At 40.5% G+C, this 20,179-nt stretch overlaps 1 protein-coding gene across 2 annotated transcripts in view; it reads right to left on the reverse strand.

Annotated features, from left to right (window-relative positions):
- The window catches only part of ctnna1 (catenin (cadherin-associated protein), alpha 1), a 76,425-nt gene that overhangs the window by 12,362 nt on the left and 43,884 nt on the right, over window positions 1-20,179 (reverse strand). For both annotated transcript variants that reach the window (XM_034121472.1, XM_034121471.1), the window contains exons 11-16: window positions 18,531-18,687; window positions 17,385-17,585; window positions 14,507-14,658; window positions 9,400-9,510; window positions 7,392-7,573; window positions 2,482-2,587 (exon numbers count right to left, since the gene is read on the reverse strand). In XM_034121472.1, coding sequence (XP_033977363.1) covers window positions 2,482-2,587; window positions 7,392-7,573; window positions 9,400-9,510; window positions 14,507-14,658; window positions 17,385-17,585; window positions 18,531-18,687 — 909 coding nt within the window. The remainder of the gene's footprint in view (window positions 1-2,481; window positions 2,588-7,391; window positions 7,574-9,399; window positions 9,511-14,506; window positions 14,659-17,384; window positions 17,586-18,530; window positions 18,688-20,179) is intronic.

The raw sequence follows: 20,179 nt of genomic DNA on the forward strand, positions 1-20,179 counted from the left end.
AGGCTGGAGGGGTCCTCTCTCCTGGCAAAGACTTCTGTTCCAACAGCCAAAGCTCTTTATTTATTCAAACTTTGAGTGCTTCAAAAACCCCAAATAGTGTACACAAAAACACACAAACAAACATACACACAGACAAATCCAACATCACTCCATACACTACACGCTTGTGGAGAGGCAGGCCAGTCAACAGACGTATTCCTGTGTAGGCATACACACATACAAACACACACGCACACACCTGCACAGTTGCCCATCTGTTTTCTTTAGGGGATAACACTGTTTTCATTAAAGTGAATAAGCATCTTGAAAAGCGGCAGTGAGGCATACAAAAAGTCAGTTTCCAGAACGGCTTATTCCCTGTTCAGATTATTCAGATGCAATTAGGTCACAACAGATAAGAGTTTTACTTTGTGATCGACGTACTCCTGCAATATTAAAGATCCGAGGTCACCATAAATAAAAGGTAAAACGTGCAGGGCTCTTGGAAGCCAGCAGCTCATTATGTGAGACTATGAGAGCGAGAGATATAAATGCAGATCTTTCCATGACGTGTTGGCATAATTGAATTCCCTTGTCATGTATCAAAAAGACAAAGGTTCTTGATACATCTCAAATGTTTGTTTTAATGTGATAAGTTATGGAATAAAAATGTTTTATAACCATGGAATGTTTTTTTGTTTGTTGCAAATGTCAGAATTGATTTCACAAGTGCTGCAGCAGCCTCCACACACCTCTGCTCATCACACAAACAGCCGGTAGGGAAAAAAAGCTATGATGTAAAACTACATCATCTACGAATGGACTGTTTGGAGACACATTCAATTACGCTGCTAAATAGGTTCAAACAGATTCGCTAATGACCCAAGCATAGCATTACAAATCCATATGTTGTAGTCAGCCCTGAAACACTAGACTTGACTTTGACAAAGACTTTTCATGCCGTTTCAACGTTTTGCCAACATATCAGTGGATATGTCAATACAACCAGAGCAAAAGAGTGCGACAAGGCCGCCAATGTTATCAAAACTGGAATCCTACAGCAAACATCTAAAGCCAGTGTGTGCTTTTCTGAGCGACTGTGTGTTCTCGGATAAAAATGAAAGAAACCCACAGCTGCTACATCTAAACCACAGAAGAAACCAATGTCTTTACGAGAGAAGACCTCAATCTGACAACCATGTCTTGTTGCAAACATCACAACTTAACTCTTCCATGATTTAACACTAAAATGTATACATATTGCAGACACGGGGGCCATCATTCTCTGCCTAAGAGATGGCAAATGAATAAGTTGGGGGGATAAATCATGTACAGTGACTCCCTGAGGAGAGGTACAGTGCAAGTATTTAAGTGAAATATGAGGCCATGGATAATTGAATGTGTGTTTCCCAATGTCAAGGACCCTAGTCACTAGGGTAAGGGATAGATGTGGAGAGATGATGGAATCGGGAATTGGGGAGTGGGAGATGGTAGAATTAGAGAGAGAGGGGGGGGGGGAGAATGTTTGATCCTGAAAGAAATTGGCAAAGACTTGTGGGGGTGTTTCTCATGAATAACACAGACCATGACAGTTGTTAACATCTGAAGGGCCCTGCTGTGTGGGACTTTTACTTGAATGTGCTCCTAAACGAGCAAATGAGAAAAAATGTGATATAAGGCATATGGGCAAAAGTGAGCACTGAGGGTGTTTTTTATATGTTTGTATACAACTCTTTAAGTAATGAGCACAGGACAAAGGTTTCCTCCTACTCTGAGTCTTTAAATGTGACTTACACGCAGCGCTGTTAAGGACAACATTTAAAAACCAAAAGGAAGCCGTGTCAAGATGCAATCAGTATGAAAGCTTTGCTTTTTTAAACCCTGCGCGAGCACAACAGCACGCAACAATGTCAGTTCCTTCAGCAACACAGGAGCGGAGAACGAGTTGTGCATTTGTGTAATGAAAAACTTTACTCAACTCTACACATGCTGTCAACTTGCGTACAGTAGTCGGAACATTTATGACTTAGTAGATAATGAATGTAACTTTGGGGTCAATTAGTGACTATCAGAATGATGAAATGCAGTTGTAATTTGTGCTGAAAGGAGGAGGATTAGGGACATATAAACAATGTATCGTCCAACACAGCAATTACACATCTGTCTGATTCTTTGAGCACATTCATGGACAATTCATACCAGTGAAATATATTTAATATGATGCTGGAAAATATTTCAAGAAGAAAATCACTTAATTTGTAGCTCCAAATGTAACATCTTTCATGCCTTTTTAATTTTGCAATGGTCATGCCATTAGCGTTATGTCATCCACAAAAATGAGTACTTTTCTTTCATTTGTGCCATGTGTTGCCGCACTTGTTGCTAATTTATCGTGGCCCGGCAGTGTCGACGTAGCACAATTCCAATTATATATTGGAGTCCCTAGCACAAAGGTGTAGTGTGCATGAAACCCTTTGAGACGGAGGTTCATTAGCGACTTACATTGTCAGCGATGGTGCGGCCCAGCTTGTCCATTCGTGATCCTGCCTCTGCAATTTTCTTGGCAGCACTGATGACATCAGACGTATTCTTCAGTGGACCTTTCCCCCTGGGGAGAAAAAAAGTGGAAAGATCAGTCAATGTTTCTGATCTCATCCAATATGAAGGAGCACCATCTCAGTTATGAAGCGGCTGTTTGTTTTGGAAGGACTTTATTCAATTTTTCAGTCGGAGCCAAGGATGGATAGAGAAGCGTGATTTATGGGAATAGTTCAGGGAATCATCACAGAAATACATGTGTACACACACACACTTAGAGGGCCGTCCTTAAAGACTCTTTGTAGCACAATAACCCCGCTATCAAAATCAGGTGTTATACACATTTTATCCCACATGTTTTCAGCATACGATTGATATAATACATTGGTGAAATGTCTTTAAGAAACATGCAGCATTATTTTTTATTCATATTTTCATAATTTGTGAAGAAACCCTGTAAGCACTACAACAAGATGGCCTCGTAGGCAATCATGTTGTAGTGCTTACCAGTGCCATATGTTTTCTATCACAATGGAAATGAGCAGTTCAATCTACCCAGAACCTTCTATTAAAGCAGTTTCAAGAGGTTTAATTAAAGGATAAGACGTAAACCCGACTGGTTTCAGTGCGTTCTGTCGTGATGTCTACCAGGAGAATAGTTGGTTGCCCTTTAAACCGTTAAAGACAGTAGCTCAACATTTGTATGGTTATTTTCGTCCAAGAACAGACAAAAGACAGAGAGCCAAAGAATAAAAGGAGATAATTGAAAGTAGACGGATGAGATTACAATTCCATTTAAAGGCTGGTCATTGTGGTAATGTTAAACATCCATCGTTGACCATTTTGGAGCCAAGCAAAGCCCGTCCCAACACAGGTCAGTCTGGCCCTGACCTGACCCACTGTTAAGCTTGTCAGCCATTTGCGAGGGTTTTTCTGTCCCCACAAGGGACTCTGGGACACAGTTGGCGAGAGGTACAAATTGGATTCAAAGCTGCTCTCTCCAGGCTAAAAAATGAGCAATCCAACCCAGAACAGATGGAATTTTGTGTACTGTTCTCTCCCTTTCTCTCCCTCACCAACCCTTCCCCTCTCTTGCACTGCCTCTGCTGCTCTGCCGTAAAGCTAGTCAGGGTCCAAGTGGAAGAGGCCACGCTTCAGAGCACAGGCTGGAAGCTCTCCTGGGACCAGTAAACCCCTGGAGACAGAGCTAGAGGCATTGTGATGCGTTTCTGGGAAAAAGACTCAGCATGAGTCTGTTTAATAGAGTGTTGCTAGTATAGTGTTGTAGTTTGACACGATATAAACACTTCACATTACAATGCAAAAACCCAACAACCACTGATTTCTCCCTAACCACTTGTTCCCTTCCTAAAAATATCCTTTGCTTTAGCCCAGAGATATTAAGTGCCAGCTGCTCATTTTCTTCACCTTCACCAGCTGTGTAGGTCGCCATGTAACGATAGGGAAAAGCACAAAGAGTGGACAGATAAAGACAAAAAGAGTCCTGACAGGAAGAAACCCTTGAGGCATTTTGTAGTGGATTTGCACACGGAGTAGAAACCGGGGAGACTTCGGGTCTGGTGACAGCTGCAGGCCTCCAAATGGGTGTAAGCCACATAGGGACGAGCACTTTGCAGCACAGAATGCTCGAAGACAGGTGGCTACCAAATATGTTGCATGTTTCCAAGCCACACATGCCTTATTCATGAGTGCCTCCACACAGCCATAAGCGATGCAGGAGTCGACGAGAATGTCTCTCACTCTGGGCAGATTTGTCAGGAGAGAGGTCCAGAACAATTACTGCACACAGCATTAACCTTGGCAGGGCTTTGTGCCAGCTCAAGGTAAAGGAGCAATCATTTTTGGGCAGTGGCTGAATTAGCCAGCGACTGACCTTCTATGTGCTAGAGAGTCAAGGCATTTTGTGAAGATGTATATCCATCCTGACAGATATCTGTGCGTGTTCCGTCAGACAATAAAACTTGGATATATACAGACTTAAATCCAAAGGCTCAGGGCAGCAAATAAGTCACAATACTAAATTGAGGTATTAGCCCATGAATAAGAAAACTGAGCACTATTAACAACAAAGGAACACAAGCCATTCCCATTGCTTTGTTTTAAAAGCTCTATTTCTAATGGCCAAACGCTGAACATATATTATGTAATGTACTTATTACACTGATCGCTAAGGTCATAGACATTAAAGCTTGACCCAAAATACTCCCTAAATACAGAACTTGGCAACCCCAGATAACATTAATAATTTAAAGAACAAATAAAGTAACTTATGAATAGCCAACGTAGAAAGGTTTTATTAAAATGCAAACCCAGATGCTAAACTGGATTTTATGTGAACATCAAATCAGGAGAATCACACTAAGGCTCCTAAGCTCCAGTTGGGACATCACATTGTTGTTGCTAGGTGACAGTTGCAAAGGTTAGACATGGTGGATTTCTAAAATGTACATTTAATTTGGATTTTATTTTGCCGCTGAAGATATTCGACTTTGGGATGGCATTCCAAATTAAACACATCTGTTCTTTCAAGCAGATTTAGGGTGGAGGTTTGATTGATCTAAATCCTAGATGAAATGTGTAGGAGATAAGAGGCTTGGATCTTTTAGGGTTTAAAATCCAGTCAGTGTCTAAAAAAATGCCTCGTCAGCAGAACAACATGAAGCAGTACTTCTCTTCTTGAATCGTTTCGTGTACTGTTAAGTAGTACTCAAATAACAATTGCGAAAGTAACGCAACCACAATTTAGCAAAAGGACACCCGATTAGCACCAACATATTTGATATGTATATGCAGCCAGAATCTGACCAAGATGTGTTGAGATACTTTGTTGGATTCTAAAAAAATGATTTATAATCGTTTGTGTTTTACCAACGTAGCTTTGTTGTTTTGGAAGTGTCCTACAGACCTGATTTTGAACTACATTTGGATTTATGCAACATTGTATACAGATACTGAGCCATAAGGCTTGGAATGGTGCACATGTAGAAAATGTGTTCCAGTAAGAGCAGTATAAAGAAAGCATCAATAGGCTTTATCCTAATTGAGGATATTTTTCATTTGAATGCCTTTGGTCTGCCTTATACTCTAAAACAGAGGGAGAAGCAGCCTTTATGTTGATATAAAGGTGTCACCTCAATCAATAACCTTTTAAAATATATACACACAGCTGACGCCATCTAATAAAGAAACATGGCTGGCACTCTGGAATCAGCATGATTTGCATTCCGTTGACATGTGTGTCTTCAGTGGCAGCATTTATTTGTCTTGGTCCTTTGGATGAATAGGCAGCAAATAAAAAATGGCAGGGTTCTGTGTGACCTCAGTCGGATCCCTTGCTGTGCTACTATTTGAAACTCGGCTTCAGTTTCCCAGTATTCTATGTCTTTGGCCGAGGAGACGGGATCTTTGAGCCATTCAAAGGATGAAGATTGAGAGGCAGCATTTCACCGTCATTACGGATGTGACTCACAGTTAGGCACAAAATGTACTCATGAGTAATTCACTTGAATTTAAAAAAGGCACAGTCATACAAATACAGTCAGGGGCAAATACAGTCAAAATGTTTCCTCACATCCTCCACACACACTGTACTGTGTGAGCTAGGGGTTTTTTATTTTATTTTCTATTTTTATTTTGTAATCATCTGGGTCGTGACCCCCACTTTGGGAACCCCTGAGCTGATCGTGCAGAGTTAAGAAATGCTGGCCAAGGCTCATCAGAAAGTCTTAATAGAACCACACCTAGGGATGAATTCTGATGTAATTTATACATTTACACAATTACATAACTACTCAATATAAAATTCTAAATTAATAAAAATAAATAACATGCAGTTTATAATCATATCAGTTCTTCTTTCTTGTTGTGATTTTGCTGCAGGATTCTTGAAGAAAACATTTAGCAAGATGAGAAGAAATTACATAAATGTTGTCTGAGCAAGAGTATTGATTCATTTTGGAGTTAAACATCGCTTCTAATATTCTGTTTTTATTTCGGTGGTGGCTCCATGCTTTCATTTTTATTTGGATCCTTGATGTTGATTAAGAAATACATTTTTCATCTCTCTCAAGTAGTTGGTTAAACTAGCAAGAGTTGCCAAACAAACTGCATTTCTGCTAAATCAATACTTCTGAAATACGAAACGTTTGAAAGTTGCTTGTAACCACAGATTCAAACACCGTTACACAAGTAGAGGCAGAGAAAATGTAATAACTGCAAAATGTAATTTAGCAATCTGGCAAATCCTGATTTCTAAGATGTTTTTGTTTTTACTCATTTCTCTACTATGTTTATTGTCCCAACAAACCATTGAAGGGGGGAATATGGCTACCCTATAGCAGCTCTGCAGAGTGAGATTTACAGTGCACACCGGCTTTATTTGTGTACCAGAGAGAGAGAGAGATTTGATGCACTGCTTATGGTTGTGCATATTAAGATTAGGGGAGGAAGGGAAAATAATCAAGAAATGAAAATTCTACCTACAGTGCTGCTTAGGGAAAATGAAGAGCGTTGATGCATGAACAGTAGTGTTAAACTGGGTGCATTAATATTGAGATACGGGCGAATGTTGGGAAAAAAAAATGTAGGCTTACAGGGTGATTGTATTTGGCTTAAGTTAAACATGCATTTTGTCCTGGAGGCATTCTGCTTGAATTGCACTACTATTGGAATATTAATGTGAGGACTGTGGGATGACATATGTAAACAAATGTGCAGCCATAACACAAACCACTCATTCGGATGTCTGCTGAGGCCAGGACAAATATCTACAATTAATAAAAATGGGCCATCAGCCGCTAGGAGAGAGAAAAAAAGGCCCTGGGTGTGAGCCAAGCTTGTTTGTCCACACTCACCTGGTGAAGTCTGTCATCTCCATCATGACCATGCACATCTGCTTAGCCAACACAATGATGTCGTTTCCGTTGTCATCCCACTTGGACACCTCGGCGTCCAGCTTGCTCTTCTCTTCCTGGAAGCTAGCCACCTGTTCGGCAATCTGCGCTCGCTGCTCCTGGGGCAACTGGGCCATGACAGCCTGGAGGAGGAATTATGGGAAGCGGAAAGGGTTAGCATACTAACATACTGTTAGGGAGGCCATTGCTGTCTCCGGGGCATTTTGTTCTACATCATCTCCTATGGTTTCCATGGATGCACACGTGTTTTCTTGCCAGGGAAGAGCATGGTGCTGTGACACAATGGTGCACTACACTACTATTCTTACATTTTTACACTTGCTTAAATCAGGCAATTAAATTATTTGTGCAGTTGCCCAAGAACAAGTGAAAAGTAAAGAGTTATTTATCTATTTTGCATTGTGTAGAGCCGGCATACTGTTCCCATATAACTTAGTAGATCGACGGTTTGGTGAAATTGTGATAATACTTCATTGTATTTGTAAATGCAGAACGAATAGCTCAGCTGTTGAATTGGGCTGCATTCAACTTAATTGGTGCACATGAAAAAGGTGTAGCGTATGTCTCTTGTTTTTGGCATGTTTGCATCTTAAGACAAAAAAAATGACCTCATAAATTGCTGTCTCTTTTCTGTAAATAAATGTCATCACCAATGCTCTCAAATAGACATTTCCCTGATTGGCCCAGGTTAAGTGGGGATTTGTTCTGGGTTCAAAAGGAGGTTCACAGCCACTAAGTAATATTACGTGACAGCTTCTGGAAAAATATACATCTATTGAACTCCTTGCCCTGCTGGCCAGAGAAGGAGATCAATATAAGGGCATTTGTTTAGCGGTACTTAATATCATGTGCAAATGTGTTTAGCGCCATTTCTATCAATCCTCTTGGGCTTGACGGTTAAAGGGCAGTTTCCAAACAGGCAATCAGACATTCAATGAATGAGCTTGTGAGGCCGAAGTGGGCAGACACTTAAGAGCAGGAAATCGAATATCATGGCGTGAGCGTTCATTCCATTACTGGTAAATGGGAGTCTCTCTCTAGAGTCACCTAAGCTTATACAAAGCTGTTCAGGGCAGAGCAAAGATGAAAAGCCCACACCTAAAAAAACATCCGGATAAGCTTTGGAGAACAAAACAAACAGAATGGAAATGTACTGAGGGATCGCTCCACCATTAGGGAATTTTGAGATTAATTCATTACTCTTTATTTTGTAAACACTTTATTTCCCCAGCTTTTATAAAGAGGGCAAACAACAACAGAATGAATTTGTATTGTTATGAGGTAGGCTGCGGAAAAATGTAACCTCAACATTCAACCAGCAACAGAAATTGACTGGTTCCAACAACAACAAGATTGGAGTTGGATCTTTTGAAGTCTTGATTTACTTCAGTGAGTTGTGGGTAGCAACTGTTTTCCACATAACGGAGGTGGTGGTAAACGAGAGCTGTATGAGGGAAAACTTTAGTTATGGTGGCGTTAAGCCAACTGTGCGTAATTAACAGCAAGTATGAGGGTGGAGTGTTTTAGAGAACAACAGAGGCTCTGAAAGCGCTCACATGACGGTACAACGACCCTCAATAAACGGTGTTACTCATTTTCTAAATGTGTACAATTATTTTCTAAAACTACAGCCTGGTGATAAATTGTTTCTGTGATTATAGTATTCTGAACTATATTTTTATGTACTAAGCGAGTCATTACATATTTCCTCTAATCTAAACGAGCTATATTAATTTACTACTTTACTATTACATTTGCAAGAGAGAGAGTACATCTATGGTTCATTAGTAAATTCAAATCAAATGTATGGGTGTTTTTTTCTTCTTCACATATGTAGTTACGTTCTAATCAGGTATTATTGATGCTATTTGAAAGCGTACGATTTTAGAGGCAGGAGATAAGAGCAATTAATGTCTGTTAATACCACAAGAAGTGATGGACATCTTACCCGTGCACTCTGGCCGGCAATAAGCTGGTCATCCTCCGTCTGCACGCTGGTCCTGCTGCGAGCATCAAAGTCTTCAGTCTCAAAGTCAGAGTCGTCCAGCTCCTCTGGAGTCTGTAATGGATCAACAGAGAGAGGAGAGGGGGGGGGGGAAGGAGAAGAGAAGAAACAAGAGGGAAAGGTCAGTAAAAGCAGATCGTTTTTAGGGGAGAACATACAAAGATATTGGCACACTACAGCCTTTTGAGCACTATCAAATAACCAACCTGGTTACCATCTAAGAGAAATGCCTTGACGCTGCAGCAAGGGCAGCATCAAATAAATGTTTTCTTCCCCATAGCTCGGTACAAGAAACCATAAACTCTAAATGAATTTGTAAATCAAGTGTGATGTGCAGCATGTGCATTTTGAGAGAGAAAATGAAGGTACAAGCTGGTATGAAACATATTGGGGGCAAAATACATCCGAGTCCCATCTGTCGCTGCTCTCTGTGGAAAGGCGTGTGAGGCATGAGCCGTTCTTCAAGAGTGTTGCTACTTCATCTCTGATCCTTCACCTCTGCCCCAGCTTTGAATGCAAAACAAGCCACCAGCAAGCTTTTCCCCCATAAATATTAATATTCACAAGGATTTCTATCTCGACAGGTCATGCTTGAGGCAAAATACAATGCTGATTGACAGGGAAATGTATTTGGTGGTGATACGGGCCCAGGGAAGATGATGTGGACAGATAAAGGTGCATTATCACGCCTGTGCCGCTACTTGTGCTTATCCAGCTGTCTCAATACCTCCCTTCTGTAATGGATTTGGAGCCCCCACGTCTAAAAATAGCTAAAGGTCTCTGAACAACCTTACACTGCTTTATGAAATGTAGAGATGCTCTTGTTCTCAGGGGAATGGGGCTATGGGTTTCGGATACAAAGCTGTAACTGTGACTCATAGGCATCTCTTTCAACCCAGACAATGCTGCTCAGTGGGGCGCAGATATCACCTGCTGTGGCCTGTGCAACAGATAACCTGTGAATGTGGGAGGCTCAGAAACGATAGCTCATAGTGAGCACCCGATGGGACACTACTGGAGAGATTTGACAACAATAGGCTACCGTTTTAATTAAAAGGGGTTATGAAAAGGTAGCACTGCTGGTGAAGCAAATTAAATTATACTATTTTTCATGTTGTGGCTAAACACTAATCAATATTTAATTTTGGAATGTTCAGACCCTCCACTGTCTGCCTGCAAGCTGAAATATTCATTTCCACCTGTTTCTGAAGTGTAATAGAGAAGAAGAGAAATGTTCTGAAATAACAGCATTGCGACAGCCCTTGAAAGAAGGCTCTAGTATTTCCTTTCATATCTGCTTACTGATGTGAACGGGACACTTCAACAGTCAAAATGCCTATTACAATTCTTTTTGTGACATTCTTCTGGTAGCCTCTGTGATAGGAGCAGGTTTCTTTTTAAGGACTGAGCCAGAAAATTCACCTTGGGCTGTGATGCACAGCACAAATCATAAGGTAGCGACAGCTGCCCCCCCGCATCTCGCTGTCAGCGGCTCCCTGACTTTGAGACAGTTAGATGTCTGGGAGGCATATTCTCTGATGTCGCTGTAGGTGGGGAGAGGGCTCTGTCCGCCTGTCACATATCCAGGGGACGGCCAACATGGACCGCCTGGGCGCCACTTACAGAGGTTAAAGACTTGTCCATCTTAAGTAGCCCCAACCACACAACTGTCTGCTCTGATTTAAGAGTGGGCCACTGTGCCGCGCGTGCATGTGAGCTTTATAGTGAGATGGCTAGAGAGCGAATGTGCAATTGTGTGTGTGGACATGCCCTCTACAGAAGTTGCCTTGTAGTGCTAAACTCAGCTGATTTGTGATATTTCATATAAAGATATATCATATTTCAGAGTGAAACATGCCGAGTTTCATCTATAAACTTTGCCACTGAAGGGTAGTTCAGCCGGGAAAGGGTTCTTCTCGAGAGGAATCATGGTTTTTGCTACACTTGCCCAACTTCATTACAAACAACAGCAGATAGGAGAGTGTAATGGCGCAGTTCCACTACAGCGCGGAGCTCGCTTTAAGCGTGCCGTGTCGTGCCGTTCCCGTTTTTGGTTGCGCTTCCACTAGGCCTAGTTCCGGCCCGGGGCCACTTTTTCACGTCTTTTCTGGCCCGAGAAAATTGTGGTTCTATCGGGGCCAACAAACAGGGCGGGCTGAGTATGCTAAACTAGAGAGAGGAGCGCTGGCAAGGGGGCTACAACTACAACAAGATGGACATATTTGACCGTGATTTAATAGTAATACACGTTTCAAAATGATGCCGAAGTAACAACATACTGATACCGGTTAGTAAAAACCATGAATTAATGCTTTGTCAAGTCTGCAGACAGACGGCAGGCGAAAAACCTTTTAAAATGCGTGTTTTCCAAATGGAGATTGGCTAAGCTAACGCAGTATATGCTCCGACCGTCCACACTCACAACAACGGCCTATACAGACATAAATAAAGCAGCGACTGTATTCACCATGACACAGGCAGTCTGTGGTGTGTACTTGTTTAACTTTTGTCTAGTTTCTGAGCATATATAAGGAGCTGTGAGCTCTGAGTGCTAACAGCTAACGGCTGTGTTGTGTTTCTGGAGTTCTCATTGAAGATGACGTCACGGCTCCGCCTACACTGCGTTACTATAGTAACTACCCCAGTTCCTAAACTGTAATGGAAGCGCAGCATGAAGTGAGTCGGCCCTGTTAAGGCCAAGCCGTACCGAGCCGTACCGAGCGTGGCCGAGGCCGACCGTGTAGTGGAAATGTGCCATAAGTGGACTTCTGTGCAGATGCTGCAGCAAAGTTCACAACTATCCAGCTGATCATCTGAGGCCCTTCCTTCTGAATAAACACCACAATCTGGGATAATTACCTCACACACCTGATCAAGAAACCATGGCAAACCCATGGGGAACTGCATCGTTTTTCTTTTAAGATAGTGGCTTAAGTTTGAGTTGAGTCTCATCACTATCTCTTGCTCAGCAAAGAATGTCAGAATGTATCTCACGGATGAATTCTAAGTAGGGTTACAAAATTCCGGGAATTTTCAAAGATGGAAACTTTCCATGGGAATTAACGGGAATTTAAGGGAATAAACGGGAATAAACTGGGAATTTTCTAAATTGAAGGTTGGCTCTTCATAGGGAACTTAAATATAGTTGGGGAAAGTATATTTTAACATAATCTTGACTAAAACAAACAGATGCCATTCAAGTACACTTGAATATCCATGCCATTCCTCAATCACATCTATATAGCACACTGCTTACTACATGGCTATTGAGACCACACCCCCTACAGGCACTGTGCATTCCTCCATCACATGCACAGATGATTTCTAGAAGTAATATTTAACTCAACATTCATGTTTTTGTTCTTCAATGAAACAAATGATTGTTCAATAAAATAATTAAAACTTGTTCTGTTCTACTTACAAATAAATCTGTTGAAATGTCATGTTTTTTTAATTGTATAATTTTGCATGGATGTTTTCTTATGACAAAACAAAATGTTTATATTTATGCTTGGATACGATACAATTCGATTACATTACCCTCAATTCCCAGTTAGTTCCCATTAATTCCCATGGAAAGTTTCCAATATGGAATATTTCTAAAATTCCCCAGCTTAACTTCCCATGGAAATGTACCGGAAATGTACCGGAAATGTTCCGCCCCTTTGCAACCCTAATTCGAAGTAAGCAAGATTTTTGGGAAATCCTCTGAGATTTTTAACACACATGCACACCTGCACTCACACACATACACACTCCTACCCACCAGGTTGAGCTCAGCCCGCCCCACAGGCCCAATGTTAACAGCTTAATCAATCTGGATAACAAGAGAGGAGCCGGGGCAGAGGGAAAGTGAATGTAGTTCTCTGCCTTGCAGTCCAACTCAAGAATGCTAATTAAAACCTCCATCTTAAATCAATTGCTTATTATAATGCAAATACAGCATAATGGTCCCCCTCTCCTTTGGTTTTGTCTGTCTGAGCAGCATTATTCATGGTTGCCCGGGCACCGTTTTGAGAACCATTGTCAACAGAAAATGTGCTGTCAAGACTAATGATTCCAATTCAAAAGATGAAAGTGTTGAAAATAATGGAAGATGGCATAATACAACCAAGCAGCACATTATATTTCACCGAAGTAAATAGCTAATTAGGTGCTGGACACATTAGATGCAGTTAAAACAAATCCACTTACTTTTCAACATATACCGGATCTAATTGTATTGAGTAGTCAAACTAGTTATACTATAAAGCTTTAAGAACTATCCATTTCTTTTTATAACTGGAGTGGGTTTTGTTGTTAGCTCATTGTCAGTCAATTAGGTACCCAACTACCATCTGTCTCAGTTATAGTTCCCTTCAAGCAAAGGCCATTAACCCGCAGACAACTAAGGCTGTCGTTGCACTAGATTGCAAGACTGGTCAATTAGGTATGCTCTTGCATGAGACAAGTTAATCATTGGCTGCTGCACGCACATACAGTTTCTCTCATACCATTAAAAAGAGCATCTGGTCCACAGAACTATGTGTATGTATTTATATCTATGTGTAACAGCAGAGCGCATTCATTTCTATTTTAGTTTGTTCAGTCCAATATTTATATTTAATGATGTTTGTAAATGCTTTTGTGTTTATTTGGAATAGTATTTATCATTCTTTTAAATGTAGCTTATTTTATTGTATATTAATGTTTCTTAATGTTTGCTTTCTTTTATTTGTAATTACATTTTCTCTTACTATGTTTATGTTATTATCTACAAAATCCTGAATAGATAGTAATCATTAAATGAGTACCGTTGATTGAACCGTTAAACAGGACTTATGTGGTTTTCAAGAGTTACAGCTTCTTAATGTGTCCAAAGGCAGATTGCTCTATACATGTTATAAGGTGGAACAGTCTTTATTTACTTCTGACAGTTTCAACTCTGTCCATCTTCTAGTGGAGAAAAGGTCAAAGTTGCCTCTTGCTATATCCAGATGTTATACACAACAGGGGGAAGATAATACAAATAAATCTTAAAAACCAACGGAAAACAATCAGTGCAACTTACTCTGATCATGAGCACAGCCTTGCGAATGTCGCGGATTCCATCATAAACCAGACGGGACGCGTCGATGAACTCGTTCTCATCCACAGGTAGAGTGGGGTTTGCACTCAAGGCCTCCACCGCAGACTCCACTTGCTCTGTGAACCGCGGCATTACTGCCGAAGGTGACACGAAGGTCGGGAGGAAGAAGGGAAAGAAAACAATATTGATGAAGATTCGCTCCAAAAAACACAGGAAGGTTTATAACCAAAGAAAGCACAGCCTAAAATAACAGAACACACAGACACCTTGGGAGGGAGGACAAGTGTTTAACCACAAGAATATAAAAAGTAGAAAATAAACAAAAACAGAGCCAAGTATGGTCAAAACCAACTGTCCAGCCACCCCCTCCAAAACAAGCCAATGTGAAAGCTTTAGCACTGAGGTGAGAATTGTTTTAAGCAGCGTGCCTCTGCTCAGCTTCCTCACTATCCATACTTAATACAATCCTCCTGAGAAAGCAGGTTATCAAAAGCTACCTGACATAAACAATTAGCAACATCAGTCTAGTGAGGAAATAATATTAGATATCATATATGATCGCTTTAAAAGAAAATCAAAGCAAGGCGAGGTTGAGTTTTAGTGTGCCAGCGAAGATAGTGGCCTTTTAATGATGAATTCAAAAGGGTGTATTTTGTTGGGTGACTTACTTACTGCCTTCTTGCTTTATATGGGAACAAAAGGCTCAGGGGAATAGATTCAGAATTTGCATAACAGAGTTTTAAAGAAAATAATTCAGATAGCTCTCCCAGTAGGCTTGTACTTTGCCCCATTGACTATATAATAAGAGCTCCAAAAGGCTACCTAGAACATATGCGTTCATAGCATTTCAAATTCACAATTTGGGATTGGGCTGGGACTTCATGGGAGAAGCATTGATGTCAGTGTGTAGACGTGGATGCAGAGAGCCAGCAGAGGCAACGGGGAAAAAAGAGGATTTGGGTTTGTGCTTCAGAGCGTTTATAACCTGAAGGCTTCTATGTAGATATTATATTCAAATAAAAATTGAAAATCTGGTAGTACTGCGATGGTTCAGTCAAAGCGATCACTTCCCCATCACTGATGATTTCAAATTATTCCACATTCAAAGAGAAAAAATAGCAACAAGGCATTGACATTCTTGTCAATTGTAAAGGTAATGAACTCCAGGGCTTTCTTCTTTCTCTCTCCGTGGCACAATCCTATTACCAAATCCATCACATATTATTCAACACTAGCACACACAATGTTTGTCAAATAGATGCCCTGCATTTTTCCATTGCAATCAATACTTTGTATTCAGTTGTTAGGACAAAGATTGCAGATTTTTTTTTTGTCATCATTAGCTTTTTGAAAGGACGATATGAATAATTACAACCATTTTGATATTAAAGGAAAAATGCATTCAAACTCATGAAATGACACACATACTGATGCAATTCAACTTTTGAAAACTTTCCCGCACGTATACCGATGAAAACTTTAAATCCGTGCCTGGTATAATGCTCAAATACCTGCCTTTATTTGTCACATGGTTGTCAGTTCATGTCAGAGCAGAAATGTGACATTAAAGAGCGAGTTTGAACCTGAATTCCATCACTTTATTTTGGAGCTGACATCATGAAATCTGACAAAAAGTCTAACGACAGCCAATGTCTCCAACATAAACAATCCATATTCAGCTACAGCCTGAATATCCTGATTTTTTTTAATAGGCACACACTTAAGAACAGTTTCCAGATCTGACACCCGACAAATTGTTCTGCCGTCTTGTTAGCTTGCTCGTGATGGAAGCTAACAACTCGCACACTGGCTGATAATGAAAAAGAACAGAATATGGACAAAAACAACTCCTACAATACAACTTTAGATCGTCGAGGAATCTGACAACTACATAGTGCCGGCTTTGCAAATCAGTAGTGCCAGTTGAGTGAGAGCTGGCTGGATCTAACAATGCAGCAAAAATAATAAATACAGGAAGGGCAGAAAAAAACGCTCAACTTCACTTCACAGAAAATGCAGCTTTCCAAGGGAATTCTGGAGGATAGAAATGCCAGTAACATTCAAAGTTCAGACAGCATTCACAGAAAAGGTAAATAGCTCTTCGAGAAATAACTTAGGGGATATATCAGGGCGTGGTTTTGTTTAAAACACAATATCAGGCATGAAATGGACAAAGTAACACATCCCTCGCATGATTAGAAGGTTCAGATGATCAACATTTAGCATAAAACTCAAAGAGGGTTGGCATGTTCTACTTACTGACGAGGTAAGGACACATAAGAAAAGAGGCAATCATGTTTAGCCTCTTTCTAGTCGGACTGGTATCTCTGGAGCAGCCATTGCATTCTTTTTTACGGAATGTCGCTTCATGAACACAGCTTTTCCCTTTTGAATGCACCTCACTATACGTGCATCAGCCTTCCCTTTATCCAGAGCAAAAGCCACAGCAAATACTCCACCATATGTAGACATTTTTACTTTGGCTTATATTTCGTATCATAGCAACCAGACCGTATCAGCAGATAAAACTCTGCGCCTCCAAAGCGCTCTAACAGGCTGTTTTCACAAGAGCGCCTGGGGTTTGAAACTGGGGAAACACGCTTGTTGCGATCTATATTATTATTCAGGTAGCTCTCAGTCCAAGTTATTATATTTCAGGGGTCACCAACCTTTTGAGAATAGGGAAACATGCTACAATAATTTAAGACCTAGAGAAGTCATTCCTGGTGTATCCAAGCGAATGATGACATATTAATCATATGAATAATCCTAATTATTTCAATGTTTGTAAATGCAGTCTTATGGCAGAAATAAGCATAACTATTTTCTGGCTCATGACATAATGCAGTTTCTGTGTTACCTTGGTTAGTGAGGAGCTTGGTGGCCTCCAAGACCTTCTCTGTGTAGATTCCAGGTTCATAATTATCCATTTCAGAAGTGACCACATGGACGACTCTGGCAGCGCGGCCGCGGATGGCCCCAGCAGTTCGATCCAAACCATCCACATCTTTCTCCTGCAGAGCGATGACACACTTATTCACGTCCTCCAGGATGTGGTTCTCTGGGGACATAAAACGGTGTTGTACTTAGCAGCGTATATGCTTTGTATTACTCAAACACTTTCATCCAAACATGACATCAGCCTGTTTGTGTGCAAATACATAAGTGAGGAGGTTAACTTGAAATGGTATTTTCTTTCCTTTTTTTCATCAAGACTCAATTCAATTTCAAAGGCTTCATTGTCATATGCACAGCAGCTACAGTGTAGTTATGGCAATGTAAATCTCAAGTCCCGAGCTCCTTAAACAATGCAATATATATATATGGGACATAAAAGACCATTTATAAAAATAACAACACAATTAAAATAGTGCAAAATGGAAAAGAGTAGAAACGCGTGCTTTAATGAAGTATGAAACACGTGAGGAATATTGAGAAAACACATATTGTCAGGAAACCCTCAGCCTTCATCCTCATCCTCAAATTAAGAGGGAAGCTCCGGTACAGGATGTGTAGGGCTGAAGACAAATTCTTTGACTGCTTATTAATGGGGCTGAGCCTGTAAAATGCAAATGTCCACTGTGTAAATTACAGTCCGTCCTTGGCTGGAGGTGAGAGAAGTCACTCTGCTTAATGCTTAACGAGAACTCTTTAAGGGTATGCCCGACAAACCATTTGTGTGCTTTAACACACGTGACAGGATGTCAATTTCAGACGTAGTGCTGCTGATGCTTCAGTGCTTTCCTCTGTACAGCCCAATCAGCCTCTGTCTGCATAGCTCTCATCAGAAAAGACTAATACCATGGATACTTTACAGCTATTTACCTCCTCTTCATAATGGTCTAAAGTGCTTTGTGCATATCCATCTTCAATCTGACTGGAAAGCACAGTCAACAAATCAACAGTGTCTGCTTTTACATTGAAAGTAGATCACAAATAATCACTGATCTTTTAAGACAGTAAGAAAATGGATGATGCTCCAACATGGCACAAGAGTACCACTCACCTGACACACAGAGGAAGTCATCAATGGATGTGATGTCATCAACAGCATCGGTGAGGACGCGGACCTGCTTCTCCCACTGCTCCTTGAACAGATCCATATTGTCCATGGCCACCTTACTGTTGGGCTTGGCAGCGAGGGCTAACGCTGCATTAATCACCTGTAATCACCCAATTACAGCCATTAAAGCTCCATTACAGCATAGCTCTCAGCAAAACATTAGCATAGGTTGATTGCGTGAAGCCCCCCCACTCTGCCACCCAAATGTTGGGACTGCAGCATGAAGCCAAGTCATTCCTGGGAGTGATTAGAGACACTGAGGGTTTTGAACGAGTGAATGAAATAAACTAATAGCTGCTTGTTTTGGGAGAAGAAACATCTGTGGATATCAAAGCTCAGGATGAATGGGACTCATTAGATGATATTAAGGGGAGCAGTCGCAGCACCATGGAGAGATGGCAGGGGCACACATGAGAGACTGCTAGCTCAAATGGTAAGGGGTTTGAAAAGATGGGCTTAATAGTAGACCGATGGAAAAGACTTGAGGTATTGATTTTTTTTCATCTTTTGTGAAATTACAAACCAGAGTGGAATCAAAACATTTCCAGCTTTGATTAGAGCTGCAAAGATTCATTGATTAGTTGTTAAATACTGAGTTAATTGGCAACCTTTTGATAATGCATTAATCGGTTATCTTACTTTTTTTTTTTTAAAGGGTAAAGATGCTCTGATTGCAGCATCATATAATGTGAATATAGTTTATTCACGCCTCTATGAAAGCAAACTGAATGGATTTGAGTTGTTAGCAAAAATGGAAGTCATCTCGGGCTTTGGCACAGTGACCAAGATTTTTCAACAATTAATCAATAATTTGAGAAAACAACAGAAAGGTGTACAGACATGAAAATAATCACTACTTGCAGCCCTAGTCTTATTACTGTTTTGTTCTTGTTTGCATTTGTTTCACAGTTTTACAAAGTGTGTTGATCCATGTAAACAAATGCACATCTTCATATGAAAATAAATGGCCTATATTGATATATGTTATGTAAGTATTGTGTTCCTATTTGTGCACAGTACCTCTCCGTATCAGGGAGAATGTCTAGTTCCCCAGCACAGAGACGTGGAATTCAATGCCAGGTAGCAATTCGATTTGGCATGGTTGTATGATCCAACTAACAACAAAAATCAGGTGGGAAACCAGCGTGGGATTGTGTCATTACCTCTAGCTATGCCACTTTTTAATGTGGCAGGTTTGTGACTATTTTCCATATTTTATTCTATTTAATCATTGTTAAATGAATACACTGTGGGCAGTAGGACAACACCCACTCACAGTGTTGTGTCCATTTCTCTCCACCACCTTTTCTAGCACAAATGCAGGATCACAACACTGAAAGAAATTAGACTGCATTGTATTTGTAACAACCAGATTCAAAAAATTGCAAGAAAACTAGACCTATTATTTAAACTAATATTATTTGTATCTGGTTATGAAACATTTAAGCAGGCCTGCACATTTGGAGTCTTAAAAAAATTAGATTTGAATCGTTATCGCTGCAATTTGAATTATAGTCTTTAATTATTGACTCCACTACCTGTATAAACTAATCAAATATATTGGCAGATCCTTGTGCTATTATTAAAAAGAC

The sequence above is a fragment of the Trematomus bernacchii genome, unplaced genomic scaffold (genome assembly GCF_902827165.1).
Source record: "Trematomus bernacchii unplaced genomic scaffold, fTreBer1.1, whole genome shotgun sequence".
NCBI classification, from domain to species: domain Eukaryota; kingdom Metazoa; phylum Chordata; class Actinopteri; order Perciformes; family Nototheniidae; genus Trematomus; species Trematomus bernacchii.